Source organism: Micromys minutus, assembly GCF_963924665.1.
Source record: "Micromys minutus genome assembly, chromosome: 16".
In the NCBI taxonomy this organism is placed as follows: domain Eukaryota; kingdom Metazoa; phylum Chordata; class Mammalia; order Rodentia; family Muridae; genus Micromys; species Micromys minutus.
In genome coordinates this window covers 52,699,285-52,719,429 of record NC_137985.1, presented here as the reverse complement: position 1 = coordinate 52,719,429, position 20,145 = coordinate 52,699,285, and the positions used below count along the sequence as shown (strand labels likewise).

The 20,145-nt window shown below is 53.2% G+C and overlaps 1 protein-coding gene and 1 pseudogene across 4 annotated transcripts in view; one reads left to right on the top strand and one right to left on the bottom strand.

Annotated features, from left to right (window-relative positions):
* The window catches only part of ANP32A (acidic nuclear phosphoprotein 32 family member A), a 33,677-nt gene extending 15,008 nt beyond the window's left edge, over positions 1-18,669 (bottom strand). The window contains exon 1 of one of the 3 annotated variants that reach the window (XM_080930628.1): positions 18,481-18,669. In XM_080930628.1, the coding sequence (XP_080786754.1) occupies positions 18,481-18,534 (54 nt within the window). In that variant the 5' untranslated portion in view covers positions 18,535-18,669. Of the gene's footprint in view, positions 1-14,568; positions 14,603-17,792; positions 17,931-18,480 lie in introns of those variants that run through there. The other 2 variants (XM_080930629.1, XM_080930630.1) reach the window with 2 other exon arrangements.
* LOC308431268 lies at positions 15,472-18,474 on the top strand (annotated as a pseudogene). The gene is made up of 2 exons (XR_013975669.1): positions 15,472-16,093; positions 18,060-18,474. The product of XR_013975669.1 is annotated as an uncharacterized misc_RNA (transcript).
* Positions 18,670-20,145: the final 1,476 nt, after the last annotated feature.

The following is a 20,145-nucleotide window of genomic DNA, read 5'->3' as shown; positions in this document are numbered from 1 at the left end:
GTTCCTCCGGCAGGGACCTCTCCAAAGGATCTCAGACAAGAGCTCGGGATTCAGCATGTGAAAGGCACAAGACTGCTCATTACTCTAGGTGATGATTAAAATGGAGAAACAGATCGGCTAGGCTCTTTCTGCACACCGCCACGACTTTAAAATTAGTCCCCAGAGGCCTGGGTTATGAGGTTCCAAATGTGGGAGTCTCATCAGTCGACTTGGGAAGCAAGCAGCCAAGGCAGCCACCAACCACCTCCACTGACAAGGTCCCGCACCTCACTCACCAACACTGATCTAATTCCTGGTAAAACCTACGGTGGTTGATAGGACCTTACTATAGACTGTCCCTGTGCAGAAGAAAAGCTGGATTCAGAAAGGTTGGGGCAACAGATCCAGTGATAACATTGTGGACCATTATCCCCTCCCACCATCCCCCCCCCAAAACCTTTAATGGCCAAGGAGATCAAGTGCAAACTCAAAGTATGATTCCCAGGCCCCCAACCGCACACCTCTTTCCAAGGCAGCTGTCCATGAGGGTGCATGTCACAGGAACACTGCCTCCCCTACCCTACCACTCCCGGAGCCTGCCTGTTCCTATCCACCAAGGCCTCCAGAGCTGCCACACGGGTCTGAAGACTCCGTCCACCTTCCCAGGTGCCCTGCACGGAGGGGCTGGCATCAGTGTGTGCTCACTGAGTGTTCCCATGGGAACAAGCCATTCTAGAGAAGCTTCTAGATGGCTGAGGCAAAACATCCCACTGGAACCACGGCTGGGCAGACCAACTGTGCCAGTGGAGGGGTGCCAGTGGCTAGCTGCTGAGATCAGACTAGGAGATTTAGACCTAGTGATGCTGTGGTTGCAACCATCCCAGACCCTGCCATGACCCGTCTCAAAAGGCACAAAGCATTCAGACTCATGGGCCAGGACACTGGAGCCCTGGTTTGGAGATCTACCCCACTTCCAATTGGCTTTGCAAAAAAACAAACCAACCAACCAACCAAACATATGCCTCAGGGATGTGGATACAGCTAAGTGGGTAGAATGCTTGTTTATTTAGCACCCGAGAGACCCTGGGTTAGATCCCCAGCACCAAATAAACCATGCTGATGAAGTGTCTGTGGTCCCAGCTCTAAGCTGGTGGTTGCAGGAGAATCAAAGCTCAGTGGTTAGGAGCACTGACTGCTCTTCCATAGGTCCTGAGTTCAAATCCCAGCAACCACATGGTGGCTCACAACCATCTGTAATGAGATCTGATGCCATCTTCTGGTGGGTCTGAAGACAGCTATTGTGTACTCATAAAAATAATAAATAAATAAATCTTAAAAAAAAAAAAAGGTCAAAGCCATCCTTAGCCAACCATTATATATGCAAAGATCAGAGTTGATCTGTGATGGAAACCTTGGGCTGTTCCCTGTCCTCTCAGCCTAGGGCTCAGATATCCAGGGGAAACTCCTTGAAGCAACAGGAAACAGGACCAACTAAGAGGAACGAAGAGGGTAAAACCCAGACTTGACCTGGGCCACCTCCACCAGGCTGTCCACCAGGCCGTACACACCTCAGAAGGCAAGGAAACAGACAAGAAGTCTAATAGCCTCAGGAGATCTTTTGCCCTCGGCTTCCTTCCTGCCCCCTCTACCAGACCTGACAAGCAGCTTCCTCCACCACCAGAGCTGAGCAAGTCCTGGTGCTGACGTCCACCCAAGCTCCTGCGGGGAATGGATGATTTGGGCGGCAACCAAGCAGAAGAGCCTCACCAATTAGCCACAGTGACGCACAAGAACGGAGTTAATCAGCCTTTTCTCCCTTAGCCTAACACGATGCACTCAACTTGCCCTAAGTGGACAAATCAAATACTTGTGTAAAAAACTCCTGGTGGAGGAGGAAGGGGAGGGCGATAAGGGGAAAGAAAGGGAGATGGGAGGAAGAGGAAACTCAGCCAAAGCAGGAGCTGCAGGTTTGGCTTAGCTCCAGAGTGGCGTTTTCTCCGCCTGGTCTCGCTAGTGGAACCTGACCTATACTTAATGTTTTTAAAAATAGAATACAGATTGAGTTAGCTGTTGTTCATGAGTCTATAGCTTCTTTAATTTTGGTTTGTTTCTTGTCAAGACAGGGCTTCTCTGTGTAGCACTGGCGTCTGTCCTGGAACTCGCTCTGTAGAGCAGGATGGGTCAGAGATCCATCCACCTGCCTCTGCCTCCCAAGTGCTGGGATTTAAGGCTGTGCCAACACTGCCTGGAAACTGCTTTAATCTTAAAATGCCGAAGAACAAAATGTTTCGACTTTTTGACAGTGAGAGTCAGGGAAGGGCTGGTTGGCTGGGAATAGGTGATAACGCTGGGGAGATCAGTTTTTCTAAGAGCGCACCCCACCCCCTCCGTCACAGCAGCCCACACAGACAAAGCTAAGCTGTTCAGGCTGTGCTGAGAGAAAAAAGCAGGCACGAGTGGGGGTGGGGCTCACTGGTAGAGCGCTTGTCTAGCAGGTACTTACATGCCTTATAGTCAAGCTCTGGTACCAAGGGTGGGGTGGGCACTCAGTGGCTGAAGGTGCTTGTCACCAAGCCTAATGACCTGTGCTTGATTTTTAAAGCATACATGGAAAGAACCAGCTCCTGCCAGTTCTCTGACCCCCACAAGCACAGGGTACCACCCGTGTCTGAGCACACAGCTGCACAGAAAATGTAACAAAAAAGACGAGTGGGGAAGACCCAAGACTACTTGGTGGCAGTGACCCAAATCCCTGCTGCACCTACAAGACCAAACCGTATATCCCAGAACTTCAAGGGCAGATCGAGGGGAAGACAACCAGGGTGGGATGACATCTGAGGCCTGGGGTGATGGACAACTGAAGGATCCAGGATGTTTAGGCAGGAAGGAGACCCACCCTGACCAAAACCCTAAGCAGCCATCTATAAGAAGAGTGCTGTATCCAAACTATGCCAAGCACCCATTACAGGGTGAGTGATATCTTATGAAGCATGTGCTGTGGGCACTTCTAAAAAATGCTGCTTGGGTACCTTCCTCTGGAGGAAGGTTCCCTGCTAAGACCACAGGCCCAGTATGCCAGGCACCAAGCTAGGCAGTAAGAGATAGCATGGCAGACAGCAGTGATGCTGCCTTCTAGTGGGGAGTCAGGAGCTAAGTCAGTCACTGTGTAAGATACAAATGATGCTCAAAGGAAAACAGGAAGTCGACGGGACAGCACTGAAGGGGTGGCCAGTCTGAAGGGGTGGCCAGTGAGGGCTACCCAAGACTTCTGCACATACCTGCACCTGAGTATCTGCCCAGGGAGGGCTCTTACAGCTGTGGACAAAACACAAGTGGGAAGCAGCCTTGGCCACACTGCAGCTGAAGAGTTTGGGGAGGACTGGAGAGATGGCTCAGTGGGTAGAACTGAAGTCAATCCCTGGGCCCCTGTACTGGCTGGTTTTGTGTCAACTTGAAGCAAGCTGGAGTTATCACAGAGAGAGGAGCCTCAGGTGAGGAAATACCTCCATGAGATCCAGCTATAAGGCATTTTCTCAACTAGTGATCAAGGGGGGAGGGACCAGCCCATTGTGGGTGGTGCCATCCCTGGGCTGGGAGAGCAAGTCAGTAAGTGACATCCCTCCATGGCCTCTGCATCAGCTCCTGCTTCCTGACCTGCTTGGGTTCCAGTCCTGACTTCCTTTGGTGATGAACAGCGATATGGAAATGTAAGCCTAACAAACCCTTTCCTCCCCACCTTGCTTCTTGGTCATGATGTTTGTGCAGGAATAGAGACCCTGACTAAGACACCCCCACATGGGGAAGGAGAGAACTGACCTTTACAGCTGCTCCGTGGCACATGAGCAAAAGGAGCTTACTGGGGGCTGCAAACAGCCACGTTTTCGGGTAGAAGTAGGCCCTCGCCATACAACGAGGACATCCTATTACTGCTGCTTTGATTATCAGCACAGGGACACGAGAGATGGAGTCAGTTTGGTTTGACTCTAGGCTTTTCCACTGAAGGACACAGACATACTTTGCTTGTTGTTTTGAGACGAGATTCTCATGTAGACCTGGTGGTCATAAAGTCTCTACTGCAAGTGAAGAGGACCTTCAGCTTCTGAACCTCTTCCCTCTACCATCCAAGTGCCAGGAAGTGAGGTGTGCGTCCGGTTTCGGCTGGGCTGGAGATGACCTGGGCACGCTAGGTAAACTCTACAAAGTGAGCTACATCCCCAGCCCAGAACTGTGGCTTTGTTCACCAACTCAGTGTTCACTGCTGGGATGGGAGGAGGAGCTGTCTCACAGAGGAGTCCCCGGCTGGGTAGGAAGGCACTTGGGAGACTATGCTGTGCTTGGCATTACTGCGATCAGTTTCACAAGCATGTTCCTCACCAGGCAAGATGCTGCACCCAGAAAAGAGGTACTGTCCACCCCGGTCCCTCAGTAAACGTTTGCTGATCAGAAAGGCATCAAAAATAACCCTGGAAAACATTCTGAGAACTGACTTCACCACGAGATGGCACCAGGAATGTTCTAGAACATTCTACTGGATCCTTCACTTTAACCAGTTAGGAAAAGAACCAACTGAGTTACACTGTGGCAGTGTGTTGGGGAATAAACTCCAGGGATGGAGACCAGGGCTGACACCCTGGAGGAGGTGGCTGCTCGCTGTGATGGCATCTCAGCCTTCCTCAAACTTTGGAGAGCAGGAGAAGCTCGTGGCCAGAATATCCCCATTTGGACTAAGAAGCTATTATCTACAATAGAATGCCTAGTCCAGGAGGAGGAGGGCCAATCCCCCTCACCACCCTCCCTGTTGGCCCACTACTCCGCCTATCTATCTCCAGGGTCTGATTTGTCTTACCCTCAAACTAACCTCTAACACCAACTTCGGGGTGGGGGGGTGTCTTTAGCTGTAATAAATAGTCATGGAATATACAAGTAAGCTCGAGCGCGCGCACACACACACACACACACACACACACACACACGTCACTCTGTGTCCACTGGCTTGGGTTTAAGAACTTAAATCAGATCCCACCCTGGTTGTAGGGTCACAGTCCACAAAGTCCCACAAATCCAAGGGCCTCGTCACCTTTCGGGATTAGCCTCGGTTTACACCTCAAGTGCTAAAACTGACTCAGTGGAGACTACAACATGACAGGGTGACGGCGGAAATGGTGTCCTTGCCTCCTGACCCAAGAGGCCATTACAACACAGAAGCGAGCTCCAGTTCGCCAGTCTGACCTCTGTGGGCCAGTCTTCCTATCTCATAAACAAGTGGCCCAACCCACACCTCAGGATGTGCTAATAGATCCAAAGGGTAATGTTTACCAAGTACGGAACAACAAGCACCACCCCCAACTCACCTTAGGCACTTAGTAAAGGTCAAGTAAGCCACCTCCTACCCCAGGAGAGGGCTTAGCTGAGCAGGGCAGGGGACCTCTGCATACACAGTTGCCTGTTAACAGGGGTCTTGCTACTCTGCTCTGGCTAGAGGCTCCCCTCCGATCCCTGCTTCTGTTTGCCGAGGCTGGCCCTAGGCCCCTAGGTACACGTTAGCCCTAGTTGTATTGGAAAACTATGCACTTTTTTTCCCCCTACTTTCCAGATGTGGGTCAAGATCTCTGGGTATGTTTCTCATCTGCAAGCCTAAAAAATCTTACTGTGTGAAGTCTGCCAGAGTGCTGAAGGGAAAGGGCCTTCCCTAAGACCCTGGCACATCCTGAAAGCTCCAGGAGAAGCTTGGAGTTCATGACGAGGCAAAGGTGAAGGAAAGAGGAGGGTGCGGTGCAGACAGAAGACAGACAGACAGACAGACTAGAGGCCCTCCCCAGGTGATTATCAGCGTGATCAGAATCTGCAGGTCAAAGCTAAGGTTTCAGGTTGTGTGCACAGCTCTGAAGGTGACCTGGACCAAGCTACCTACTCAAACTTCCTAGGCTCATCCCTCACCTCCCGTAGGAAGGATCTTAATTACTTCGTAGAACTCTGCCCTTTAGTAGGTACGTGGCACACAGGCATGGGACAGTAAGAAGCAAACAAAACACAATTTTAAATGACTTTCCCTCACAGTGTAGAGCCAAGTCGCAGGCCTAGTGCCTTCCTTTCAGAAGCCTCGAGGAAGGCAGCGCAGCATTACTGAAACAGCGCTAACAGCAGGAAGCTTTGCTGGGTCCAGAAGTATGGGTCAGACTCTTTCTGGGTAAAATCCAGTGGGCCAAGGTGGTCCACTCCGATCCTTCCACAAATACCAGTCAGGGGACATTAGGGGACATTAGGAATCCTGCATCAACACTCAGCTCAATGGCAGCAGAGTGCTGTCCAGCCCACCTCAAAGCATGCAGACCTCCACCCACCAGTGTAAGGGCAGGAAAGTTCTAGGCAGATTCAGAGCAGTAATGGTTGTTGTCCAGATCCACTGTAGCCTCAGAAATCCAGGGTAGAGCAAGGTGGGGGTGGCACATGCCTCTCATTCCAGCACTTGGGTCCTGTTAGCAAGGCCAGCTGTCTATACAGAATGAGTTCCGGGACAGACAGAAAACAAACCTGTCTCAAACAAACAAAACAACAACAAAAACCGAAAGAGAGAGGAGAGGGAGAAAGGTAGGCCAGTGCTTACAAAAGGGATGGCATCTCTACCCAGACAAGAGAAGACCAACTGATAGTAGCCTTGGCTGGAAGGGTGGCTGTGTCTGATGTGGTCCCAGTCCACTCCCTCCAACTCACCCAGTCACAGCTGAAAAGGTAAATTAACAAACCTATTTCAGGGGCGGGAGAGATGGCTCAGTGGTTAGAGCACTGGCTGCTCTTCCAAAGGTCCCGAGTTCAATTCCCAGCAACCACATGGTGGCTCACAACCATCTGTAATGAGATCTGATGCCCTCTTCTGGTGTGCCTGAAGACAGTGTACTCACATACATAAAACAGATTAATAAATCTAAAAAAAATGTATTTCAAAGTTCAGATCATTCAAGGTCTGAGACTTAAGAGAGTTACAAGCCATTCCACGCTGGCGAGGCCCGGCCTAGGGCTGCAGGGCAGAGTCCTGGCCAGCCAACATGATCTCCAGGGTTTGTTTGAATTTTCACTGCCTCAAGTGATGGAACACATCAGCAAACCTGGTCTTGTGTAGAACTGCGTGCTGAACCCGGAGTTCTGTGCGTGCTGGCCAAGTGTTCTGCCACTGAGCTACAGCCCCACTCTCTGATTATACACACCGTCACTGTCCTCAGACACACCAGAAGAGGGCATCGGATCCCATCACAGATGGTTGTGAGCCACCATTTGGGTGCTGGGAATTGAACTCAGGACCTCTGGAAGAGCAGTCAGTGCTTCTAACCACTGAGCCATCTCTCCAGCCCTCTGTTTTACTTTTTAATTAACAGAGTATCACTAAGTTGTCTGAGTTAGCCTAGAACTCTCTAGTCCATCCCCGGCTCAGTCTTGCCTTGGCTCAGGTGCCACAGGCGTATAAATTTACATCTTATTCTCCTGGGATCTGGGTGTTCTTATGCTGCCCATTACAATGCCACCTCCTCCGAGAAGCCTTCCCTGAACAGAAGCTTTGTTTTCATGGCACCTAGTGGGGCCTTTGCCATGGTTTGTTTAACAGACTGTCTGTGAATGGAGGCTATGTGTTCAGGACAGGTGATGTGCTTGTCTGCTTAACTGTCACACGCAGTCAGCCTGCAACAAACCTGGCAGGCAGCACGTATTCAATCTGTGTGTGGGAAGATTAGACACAACCAAGGCTGGGGTCAGTCAGGGGGGTGGGATTCCAGGCCTGAGCTGATGTTTGCCACCTAGGAAATGTCTCCCAAGCTGCATAAAACTGGTTAATGTCAAATATCCGGCAGCCAAGGGCTGCTTACCACTGGCACATCCCCGCCCACGACTCTCTCGGAGATAATGCATTCAGATACAAATCTGTGTGTGTTCTGTTGCAGTGGGTCTTCAGCCACCCGTCAGTCTCAGAGGCAGCTGTAAACATGTCCTGTGCCACTCCAATCAGTGACCACACGGGCCACTAGAGTAGACAGAGAGTTCCTGAATGCTCCCAGAGAACAAACACGTGCCCTGAACCCAGCACCCGTGTGGCCTAGGGCAGCCCACAATCCGATCCGGCTCCTACCACCGCATCCAACTCAGCAGCCCAGTGTTTGCTCCAGAAGCCACCCCAGACTCACCCCCGAAGAACAGATATGAGGGCACAAACCCAAGACATATACCAGCGTGTAACAGCCACAAACTAGACGGTGTTCAGAGCGAAGCTACAGGCCAGCCGCTGCAGAAGCTACCCCAGCCTCTCAGAGCGGGTGAGGGAGGCTAGCACATCACAGCCAGCTGTCCCCGGCCATGTCCATCCCGCAGCACGGAAGGCCAGCGGCCCCCAGCCCTGCACACGGATGGAGTCACTTCTCACAAGCAGTTGGGCAGAGGCTGAAATGGACCTCCGTCACCACGGAACCTTCCTGTCCCAGCTGTGGGGGAGTCACACGGGCCTCTGCATAACCTCGGCATGCTCCCTGGCAAGTGTACAAAGAAAACACGAGGAACCAGCACACACTCTCAGGAGACACTATGGGAATGGGACCCACTGGGGGACAGACCACGCCCTCACATCCTGTATGCCACCTGGGCAGATGCAGAGGGCCCCCTCCTTCCACTGAATCCAGGAGGAGCCTCTTCTGCGCGCACACGGTGTGGATCAACACCTGGTGTCTTCCTCAATGGCTCTCCCATCGAGTTTTCTGAAGCAGGGTTTCTCGCCGAACCTGGAGCTCACTGATTGGGCTAAACTGACCAACCACTGAGCTCCAGAATCCTCATTTCTGCCAACCCCCTAGTACTGACAAACAGGTATTTGCTACCGCACACAGCCCTGACGTGGGCGCTGGCGGTCTGGGTCCTCGTGCTCTCACGGCAGGCCCTTCAGCAACTAAGCCACCTCACCTGTCCCACTCTTGGTGATATTCTGGTGGCAGCAGCCTTTCCGTTACATAGACAGGTGTGACCAGCAGAAAGTGGAGTGTCTGAAGACTGTGTGGGGAGGGAGAGACACGGGCCGCCCGGCACGCCTGGATCATTCTTTAGTTCTTTTTCCTTTCACTTTCCTCTAGCCTGTTTCTTCCTATCTTCGGTGAAGATCTGCATCCTGCAGCAGCCTCCGCATCACCCCAGACCTTTAAAACCACACGCATTGGCAGACTGGCAGTTGGGGACGAGCCTGCGAGGCTCCCCTGGTGGCTCTGATGCCAGATGAGGCTTCAATCTGAGTCATTAACCATTCTTTCCTCCTGCCTATCACCCAAGCTCCACAGCAAGACACAGGCGACCCCGCCCTCCGCAATCTAGTCCTCCGCACCTCGGCCCCGCCCAGGACACCCAAGACACAGAAAGAGAATGCAAGTAAGTCGGGTTAGGGTTAGGGTGCAGCTAGCTGGCTAAAAATAACCCAGCCTTATTCCAACACCAGCGCATTGGACACAGCTGACGGACAGGGAACAGGATTTATGGGAAGCCGCCACACCATGCTGGTTTCCTGTGAGGGAAAATGGCGGACCTGTTACCCCCACAGTCCTACCAATGGAGAAGTCCAGGCCTGGGCCCCGTGGCTGGCTGCAGAGTCCTATGTACACACACCAACTATCCGAGTCTCACTCTTGGGTATGACAGCACACACCTGTGGTCACTGAGGCAGGGGCATGAGGTGGGAGTGGCTTGGAATGGAGGGAAAAAAGGAGCCAGCTCATGTGAGGAGAAAGACCAGTTAAAAGGCCGGCAAAAGGGGCTGGAGAGACGGCTCAACAGGTAAACCAAGGAGCCTGCCACCAGCTGACAGAGAGAGAAGTAACTCCCCCAAACTGTTCTCTGACCTCTAAGAGCACGACATACACAGACACACACACACACAGACACACACACACACAGACACACACACACACACACACACACACACACACACACACACACACACACCCCGGAGGAGGAACTGCAGGGGAGGGAGAAGGACCAGAAGGCACTCTTGAGTGGCTGCCTGAAGCAGCCGATGAGCAAAGGCACTTCCAGAGGGCAGTGGACACACAACCTCTATAGAAACCAGGGCCAGAGGGCAGCTGATCCGGACCTACAGCGGCTACTGGCTGACACCTCCAGATTCTAACCTCTCCCACAGAAACAAGTGCCACTTACTTTAATCTCTCTCTCCCTGTATGTGTGTATACACACATACAGTCAGGGGACAGCCACAGGTGCTGGTCCTTCAGTTCCACCTTGTTGGAGACAGGGCCCGCTGATTTCCCTGTTGCCCTTGGCAATCTTCCAGAGCTGTCGTTCTGGAGCCCTGGATTACAGGTGCTCACTGTCACACCTCCACACCTCCAGCTTTCATGTGGGTTCTGAGGATCCGAACCTAGGTCAAGGCCCCCCGTGTGGCAAGCGTTTGACCACTGAGCCATCTCCCGAGCTACTTTTCAGCGACTGCCAGCTTGCACTCCCTAACGCGGTGGCAGTGGTGCTCCTGGTGCCGGAGACTGGGTGGGTGCTATGACAGCCTCACTTTGGGGACCCCAGTACACACCGTGAGGCAACCCGCCAGGACTGGAAGTGAGAGACAGGCACTTACCAGGCACCCCTCTCTAAAAGTTCCTGATTCGGTGAAAGTGAAGTGTTCTTCACAGTACACAGCAGAAAGAAGGTCTAGGAGACACGGTAGCAGGAACCGGCGTAGCCAGTACCTCTGCAGGCACCGTCCGGGATATGCACTTAGGCTACTTTTACCAGGAGGTTGCTGGGGTAGAGCAGAGAGCAGCTGGTGACCAGGAGAGCCAACGGTGAGCGCCATGAAATTGGGGAAAGCCCTGTTGTGTCACTGCGGAGACTAGGCCAGGCTGAGGAGAAGAAAGGACCAGCCCCACACTAAAAGGCGAAACAGTGGAAGGAACCTTAATCTCCAACCTTTAATATTTTCCAAACGGTAATAAAGTGAAATCAACTTATGAGTCTGTCTTAGTCAGGGTTTCTATTCCTGCACAAACATCATGACCAAGAAGCAAGTTGGGGAGGAAAGGGTTTATTCAGCTTACACTTCCATATCGCTGTTCATCACCAAAGGAAGTCAGGACTGGAACCCAAGCAGGTCAGGAAGCAGGAGCTGACACAGAGGCCATGGAGGGATGTTACTCACTGGCTTGCTTCCCCTGGCTTGCTCAGCTTGCTTTCTTATAGAACCCAGGTCTACCAGCCCAGAGATGGCTCCACCCACAATGGGCTGGGCCAGGGGTGGCTCCACCCACAATGGGCTGGACCCTCCTCCCCCAATCTCTAGTTGAGAAAATGCCTTACAGCTGGATCTCATGGAGGCATTTCCTCAACTGAGGCTCCTTTCTCTGTGATAACTCCAGCTCGTGTCAAGTTGACACAAAACCAGCCAGTACAACTAAGCTACCATATTTTGATTTAAATGAATTCAAAAGTGTTAGTGTTTTTAAAAATAACGTGTATATAAATGTATCAATACGTGCTGGGCAACAGTGTGAATCCTACTAGTAGGTTCAAAAGTCTCAACAACACTGAGCTTGAATTCCACACCCTCAGGGGTCACTTGTAGCACAGGCTAACCTTGAACTTGATATGGAGTTTAGAATGATTACCTTTCCAGTCCTCCTGCCTCCACCCCTGAAGTGCTGGGATTGCTGTGAGTGCCAGTTACACTGGCTTATGTGGTACAAAAAACAGAACCTAGGGCTCTGTATATTCAAGCCAAGAACTCTAGTAATTGAGTTACAACCCCAGCCCTAACTAACACCCTTCCCCCTCCATTTTGGATGGTGAGAAGCTGAACTTGTCCAACTCAAGTTCACGACCAAGCTGAGAACCTCCAAGTCTCTAATGATTCTCAATAATTTCCTCACTAAACCAGACTCTCAAAATGCAAATACTTCAGAGAGAAAGACGAGGATCCACGTCATCGGCTGAGGAGGGTCATCTTTTAGACATGCTGCCTGGGGCCAGTTTGGTAAAGAAACTAAACTGGGCGCGTCGGGAGTTGGGGGAGCTGCTCAGCAGAACACAGGTTTGAGGGGACCTCCCGCAAGGTGCTGTGTAGTAGCGAAGAGGACAGGGTGCTAAGCACAGAGCAAACACACCTGCCTCACCCCGACAACTGGTTCGAATGGAGGCCGTCTGTGTCTGGAAACGCTCACAAATGAAGGCCACGGACGTTTTGCTTGTCTGCTTCAACCAACTCCACGAAATGAAATGTTCTGAATAACTACCTCCCCGTTCCAGTCAGGAGCCCTCTCCCTAACTCCGAATTTGTCGTATAATTATATCCCAATGTAATAAAAGGCTCAAGTCAGGTTCGTGTTTTTCTACCCGTCTGTGGGAAGCAGGTGCTGGGCACCGGTGGAGAGCAGGTCCCAGAAGACACGGTCCAAAAGGGGATGTCTCCAAGGGAAATGCCTTCTAGACACCAAAGCAATGTGCTTCCTGTTCTTCCGAGTCAGAATTCAGGCCAGAATGCGAGAGTTCATTCCATCAGACTCCCAGCACAGCCACGCAGCAGCAAGCTCAGGGCTGACACAGAAGGAAGAGGGTAGGCAGACAGCTGGTGCAAACAGCTCCTGGCTCTTCCGCAAGGTGAGTTAGTACTGAGTCAGGCACCTTTTTCCCACTGGGCTGCAATGAAGAAGGCTAACTGCAGAAGTTCTAAGTCAGTCACCTTGAGAGGCTGCTAATGTGCCCCCAGGCCAGGGAGGGGACAGGATCTGACAATGAGGTTTGGAACTTCAAGTTCCACCTTGGGCTACTAGCTCAGGCATTAAGAAGCTGCAGTTAGACAAAGGTTTTGAACCCAAAGCCATTTCTGCTTTGCTGTGGGGTTGTCTCCCCAGGAAACATGCACCGTGGAAGAGCAGCAGGCCTGAGGTGGAGGGGCCCGCGTGACCTGGGGTTTTTGGTGACATCTCCTGACCCTGTCAGTCACTGGGTACAGGGCAGCTTTGCCTTCAGTAGGCCTCAAAGCCTGGAATTTGGCCACTTAAAAGTTCCTCCTCTCTACTCTCCACAGGGAGCCTGGAATGAGAGCAACTCACGGAGGCCGGCGAACTGGGGCCCATTTCTATGAGGATCAAAGTAGTTTAAATGCATATACAGAAGGAGGCCTTGGAAAATTCAGTGCACCATGAAATGTAGGACTTGCCACAGTCCTGAAAGATGAAAGCACAAGACCCCAGGGACCTCCCTGGCCTGCTAAACAAAGAGAACCAACTTTCCAGGTAGGAAACTTCAAAAAGCAACATTGGGAACACAACACAGGTACCTTTATAACAAAAGGCTACATGTCTCCCTCCAATTCTTTTATTGAAACACAAGTTTTTTCATTAATACAACTTTTGTTACCGTGATGAGTAGGGTTTGTAGGGAGGAGGGGTCAAAGGTTCACTTCCAGATTCACAAATCTCTGTGGTTATGCACACAAATTGTTTTCAACTCAAGCAGCAGAAAACGAACGGCTTAGCTGCAATTCCAGTGCCCTGGTAGTAAGCCCATACCCGGGGGTGGAGCCCAGGAACGTGCATTTTACCAGTTCCCTGGATGATCTGGTCATATGGTCCTGTTTGGGTCTTGGTCAACTGCAGGAAATACACAACCTGCATTCTCTCCCGTCCACACAGACGACCTGGGGAGGTTGATTCGAGTCCTAAGTGATCCATATTAAGGAACTGCAGGCAGGGTTAAGTTACCAGGGTTGTTCTCAGCTACGCTACATCCCAACACTAAGGTCCTGTGTATTCTGGTCTGAGATTCCTTTTTTTTTTCCTACAGAAAAGACTAATTAAAAAAAACAAAAAACAGACAAACAAAACAGTAAAACTTATTACATAAGACCCCAAATAACCACTTGCTAAGAATGGCTCCTGTCTTCTCGAGAAGTCTAATAGTCTGAGAGGCCAGATATATCTCAACAGTGCGTATTTAATATTCTAAACCAGGGTAAGGCTCCCCCCTTAAAATGCCTACCCACCCTGCTTGTCTGTTCCACCTAAAAGTTTCAACAGGAAGCCCTGCTTTGTTTCCTCGTCCTCAATACCAACAAACCCACCCTCTTGCTACTAAGTGGCCTCACTCCAAGGCTGGAGGAGAAAAAGCCCTTTCCCCTGGAGCTCTGCCTCAGTTTCCTTACGTTTCATATAAGAATAAGAACAGTACTTAACACAGTGCCCTTGTGAGGATAAATTAACTGCTGTCTGTGATCCACTCAGCAACATGCCAGACGCAGTAAGAAGCTATGTGAGCATCTGCTATTATTGTTGGAGTTGTTATTTTAAACCTCCAAAAAGCCCTAAGTTATTCCTCGCCACTCCCCAGTAGCTCCCCAGTATCTTCGACTACACCAAGCACCTGCTAAGGCCAACTCAAGCCAAGAGTCACTTATTGATAAATCGGAACTGTCCCGTCTGTCTTACAGGACACATGTACAAAACTTTGGAGGTAAACTAAGGTAATCTGTTTTAATACCAGATGGCAGGTTGGCAGGATCCTACCTCCTTGCAGCTGGTGAACTCAAGCCCAGGTCTGTGTAGATTCAGAACCCAGCCTCACCATGGAACCTTCAGATCCAAAACAAGCCTCAGCAGCTGCCAGTCACAAGAGTCAACTGATCACCCCACACCAGGGCCACACTCAGTTCTCTGCCCCCAATCCCTGCTTGGCACAAATTGGAGCAAACAGCCAGGCCACTCACTTGAACCCAATTAGGCAGTAAGTCAACCTGGGAGGAGAAAAAAAAGAGAAGGAAAAAAAAAAAAAAAAAAAAGCAATGCATTCCAGAGGTCAAAGTAGACTCTGGCTCCGACGGCAGCCTTTGCCCGACACTTCCATAAAAGTTAGTCTCTCTGCATGCAGATACCAGCCTGCAGCCCGCGAGGTACCTACCACACACTCTGAGTCCCACATCGGGGTCAGCAATGCGGGGGGAGGGGGGGTAAGAACTGCCTGAGTCTGAAGCCGACACAAAAAGACAGCTTACTTTTCTCTTTTTGTAAAGAAAAATCCTTTCCTCTTTCGGTTTAGGGTAGCGTCTACTATGTAGTTACCTACCTTCCCCGCCAAAAAAAAAAAAAAAAAAAAAAAAAAAAGGTGGGGGATTGGATAAAGAGCGAGGGAGCTCCCCCAGCCGGCAGGGCTCTGCGACACCCACCTGAAACTCCACCAACCTTTCTAGAAAGCCCAGCCCCGGAGGGCGTTTCCCCAGCGCATCCCGACAACACGTCCCTCCCGGGGCTGGCTGACGCCCTCGGCATTAGAGAGGGCCACCAGACTGCGAGCCGGAGCCCCTCCCGCCCTCCAGTTTCACCCCCACCCCCACCCTATCATTTCCGCTTAAGGCGCAAACACCAGCGAGATCGTTTCGCCTTCAAGGCCACCTTTCGCTACGTGCCGAGCGCTGCTAGAGTCACGGCGGAAAACCGAACTGGGGGGGGAGGGCAGTGAGTTGGGGCAAAGGGGGCGCTCGATAAGGTAGACCTTCACCTTTTCGGGGCTACAGCTTCGGGATCCTTGGGCCCCGGGTGGGAGCCCCTATAAGGCCGAATGCATAAGTGGGGTGGGGGTGTCCTGGGGAACCAGCTCCCCAAGCAGCCACCTCGCTAGAGGGCGACCGTCGGGGCGATGGCGCAAGCTTCTCTCCCTCCCCCCACAAGCGCGACAACAGCCACGGTGACAAAATGGCAGCTCGGCGCCCGACTGGCGAGCCACCGGCTCACAGCCGGGGACTGCCGCCCCTGCACCCCTAGAATGCCAGGGCACCCTGGGGCTAGGTCTCCCAATGGCCTAGTGTGCAAATGGCGAAAGCAAACGGGCCCGCAGATCCTAGCGGGTCGAGGGTCCCTGGCCCGCCGCGCCCTCTCCAGACCGAATCCCCAGGCCCGCGCCGCGGAGCTTCGGCTGTGCCGGTGCGCGCCCGGGCCCCCACCGCTGGGCGCCAGGGTCCCCGTGGAGCTCAGTACGCGGACGCCGTGGGGGAGGGGTGGGCCTCCGGCGCCCCGGGAAACATGGCTGCTCGTCCTAGAACGGCGGCGTCGCGGCCACCAGTCCCCGAGATGCGACCTGGGAGAGGTTGCAGAAGGTGGGTGCGTTGGGGAGGAGGGGGGCACTCCGGGGAGGGAGGTTCCCCCGGAACGATCGATTTTCCAAAAAACGTTTATTTGAAAAAAAAAAAAAAAAAAACCAGCAAAACAACAACAAAAAGCCAGTTCCTCCTCCCCCACCCCTTTTGTCCCTCTTTCGAGAGCTTTCTGCCCTCCCCTCCCCCACGCGCAGCAAGTGCCCCCTCCCCCGCCACCCGCGCGCCCCACCCCGCCGTAAGCCCGGAGGCCGGCGAGTGGGCAGCGGACTCACGGCGAGGGGGCGAAGCGTGAGAAATCGCGCCCAGCCCAGAGCGCCCGCCCCTCCCCCAGCGCACACTCGGGGAAGTTTAAAGAGCCGGTTCGACCCGCTTTCCGTTTCGCTCCGAGTCGGCTAGAACTGTGGACCGCTCGGTCCGGCCGGGCGCTGCTGCTACGCACCCCACTCGCCGCGACCCTGAGGCCCCAATTACGCACAGGGGTCTTCCCGGAAAGTACGCGGGAAGTCGCGTTCGGCCCCCTCCCCCAGCACCACACCCAGTCCCCTCCACCCCCGGGATCGGGCACCCTGGCTGGGTCGAGACGCCACCGGCCGAACCGGGCAGCCCCGCGGCAAGTCCTGCGGCCCGGGGCGCCCCCTCCTCCCGCCCTGCGCGCCATAAGGCTGTAGCACGTCTCCAGGGCACAGCTGCGAGGATGGGCGGACGGCAGAAAGGAGCTTGTTTTCAAAAAGTCTTACTCCGGTTTGGAAGGAGGAATTAGGAGAAAAGAGGAAACGAGGCCTGCCTTTGTCAGGATTCGAGGGGCCAAGTGGCTGGAAGGGCGACAGGTCAGCCCGACGAGCCCCCCAACTCGGAGTCCAGACCCTCAGGCTAGACCCGAGATCTTCCCGCCCGCGAGCCCCTGCTCCCCACCACCGGGCCTAGAGGGGAAGTCCGCGAGGGTTTTCCACCCCAGACCCCAGGCTCTCTCGAATGGGTCAACTCACAGACTACATCCGCGTGTGTGAAAGCGAGAGGGGGACAAAAATAAACAGTAGCTTTGGAGTCACCCACCCACCCTCACTTCCCCTCGCAGTGGGCTAGCGCCCAGCCTCCCTGTTCCCACCGGTCTAAGTTTCCTCCTGCCACACTCGTGCCGCTGCCCAATCCACAGCGGCTACGGTCAGACGAACTGCCCATCCCGGAGCTGCGTGCCAGCCGTGTCCGCAAGAATGTAGACTGGGTCGGTCCCCACGGCGGCACCAGCTCGGGCAGCTCGGGTTCTGATAAAGTTTCCCGTGCCCATTTATTTATTAACCGAGCGCCGAATGGCTGCCAGGGAGCCCACCCCAGGGGAAGCAGGGACCGGGAAGGTGGCGTGTCTGGTGCCGATGAGGCGTCAGGGTGCCAGGGCTGGCATCTGGGGAGGGAGCCGGGGGGCCAGAACGGGACGCAGCCTCCGGGCAACTTACATTAGCGACGCTCGTGGTTGGGGAGGCGCGAGGATTATCTGAGCATTTGCACACTCCACAATCCCTCCCCCTTCTCCTAAGATACCCCCCCTTCCCGCGAGGAAGAAGGGAGAAAAGACAGCATCTGGCCCAAAGGTGGGGTGGAAAGAGTGAGAGAGAAAGGAGAAGGAAGGCAGGCAGAGAACGGGAGGGAGGGAGAGAAAGGGCGCGTTCACGAACACGACAAAGTTACAAATATGGCTCCCCACCTCTCGCCTCATCCCCGCAGAGAAACGAAGACGCGCTTTAAACTCGAGCCATCTCTCAACTCCGCAGCAGTCGGGTCCCCACGCGCTCTCCCCGGGGGCCTCGGGCTACATTGATCAGAAACTATACCGGACTCGCGAAGCCCAAAACTTATTGTGTGCGAGCGAGCGAGCGAAAGAGACGGCAAAGGGAGGGGGCAGGCGCGGGAGGGGGCGGAAAGGGGGTTACGCTTCTAAAATATAACACCCCCTTTTTGTTGTTTAATCCAGGAGGCAGCCCATCTTCTCCTCCCCTCGATCATCTTTTCCATCCAGATGCAAGTCGTGGGAGCTCGGACGAGGGTGAGATCGCCGCCTTCCCTCCGACCCGAACGCGTGCGCCCCGCCGGCCCCCCGCTGGGTGCACACTCGCACGCACACCCTCGCACCCATACCCGCACACGCGGGAGCACACGCACAGGTAGTCAGTCACACACCAAGGGCAGCAGCGACGGCGGACGGAACATGCTCCGATGGCATTGCAACCCCCCCCCCGCCATCCAACCTTGCAATTCATTTGCAGTCAGACCCCAAACCCCACACCTCCCCGGAGCCCCCCTCCAAAAAAAGTGCCTTCCCCCCAAAACACACACGCACACATAACACAAAGTAGGAGAATGGACCGACAGAGATATTTTTGGCAAATGCTCACATCAGAGGGCGTCCTGTTCCGCAGCTCTAAATAAATCCGTTTGTCCATATCCATCTCTCGCGCTCTCTCTTTCTGCAGAGGATCCTGCGCCAGCGGAATTCAATCAATAAACCCCGAACCCACGGCCGCGCGTTTTAGGACTTTGAAGGCTCAACCAGCTCCGCTCGGTTCTCGAGCCCCCAGCACCCGCGGCGCACACTAACCTGATCGCCGTAGAGGCGGGACCTGCGGCTCCTGCGTGGAGCGGCGGCACCAGGAGCCAATCGAATGGCGAGACTTCGCATGCCAGCCAATGGTGGTGGCGGCGGCGGGGGGCAGGGTCCAATGGGCGACCTGCGCAGCGGGCCAGGGAGGCTCAGCCATTTGGCTGTGGTGCCGGAGACGGACCCCTTTAGATACCCGAGCAGCCGAAGAGGAGCGCGGCTGCACCTTGGTGGTTGCGCGCGGGTGGGAGGGAAGGCAGGGCAGGTGCGTGGACGTGAAGGTTCGTGACCGGGGGCGGGGCCGCAGGTGCGTGGACACGGGAGGGGCGGGGTCCTCGCGGGGGCATCCTCTGGGTGCTGGGCGGGCGGACGAGGCCTGGGGCGCGCTGGCGCAAGGCAGGCCCAAGGAGGGCGCGCAATCTTGGGGCGCAGGAAGGACAAATCCCAACACACACGCGCGCGCACACCGGGGTGCCCACCTTGGCACAACCCCTCACACCCAGTCTACTCCTATTCCAGCAATTAAATAATCAAGTCATAAGTGCTTGACGCTCCCACCTCCGGAGGATCGAGGGCGCGATCTCGACCCCAGAGGCTTGGCATTCTGGTGTCCTGCCTTAAAAGAAGCGATTCCCCGAGAGCCACCGGGAGATCTTGTGTAAGGCCATTAATGAATGGAAAGACCGCAGATGCAGAACTGTATAAAATATTTAAAAAGTGGAAAAGGAAGGTGCTGGGAACTGCCGAGTCTCAGAGCCAAACGTAATTGATGGGCTTTGTAGGTTTTATTATTATTTTTAGGGAGAGAGCGCTGCACGTTTCATTCTAATCGTCCACTAGAGTCGTTTGGTTGGAGCTAAGTTGCCAAGGAGTCCCTAACTGGAGCACTTAGTCCAGGTCTTCCAGTTCTTTGGGTTTTGTTTTAGTTCGACCACGTTACGTCTTTAAAGAAACCTTTACAGCCCTAGGACCTCGTTACTACGAGGATGTCTGTGGCTGTGGACAAATCACGGGATACATGTTTAATTTCATCCGCACAACTTGATCTTAGTGTCTTTTTCTCTTCGTATGTATTCTTCCGCAAACGCCCCCAAAGTAATTCTATCTTTTTGGATACATTAAAACTGAGCGTTCTATTCAGTTAGTTCCTTTAGATCAAACAATAGATTTGAAAGCTGATAAATGTTTATTCTACGAAGTACAAATAAAAACGTGTCATCTGGGTAGATATGTAATTTCTTTGAGTTGTTCATTTAACCTTTCTTATCCTTAGATTTTTGTTCATTTTTACAAAGGCTTGTGTAGCTGGAATTTTTCACTTGTGCTGGTTCCTTTTAAAAACACAAAGAACCCCAAATTACCTCTTTGCCAATGTATCAGCGTATGTTTCTGGCTATGATAAGTTTGTCATCACAAGGATGTTTAGAGGATGTAGTGTACAGACCTGTTAGCAGGAGTCTTG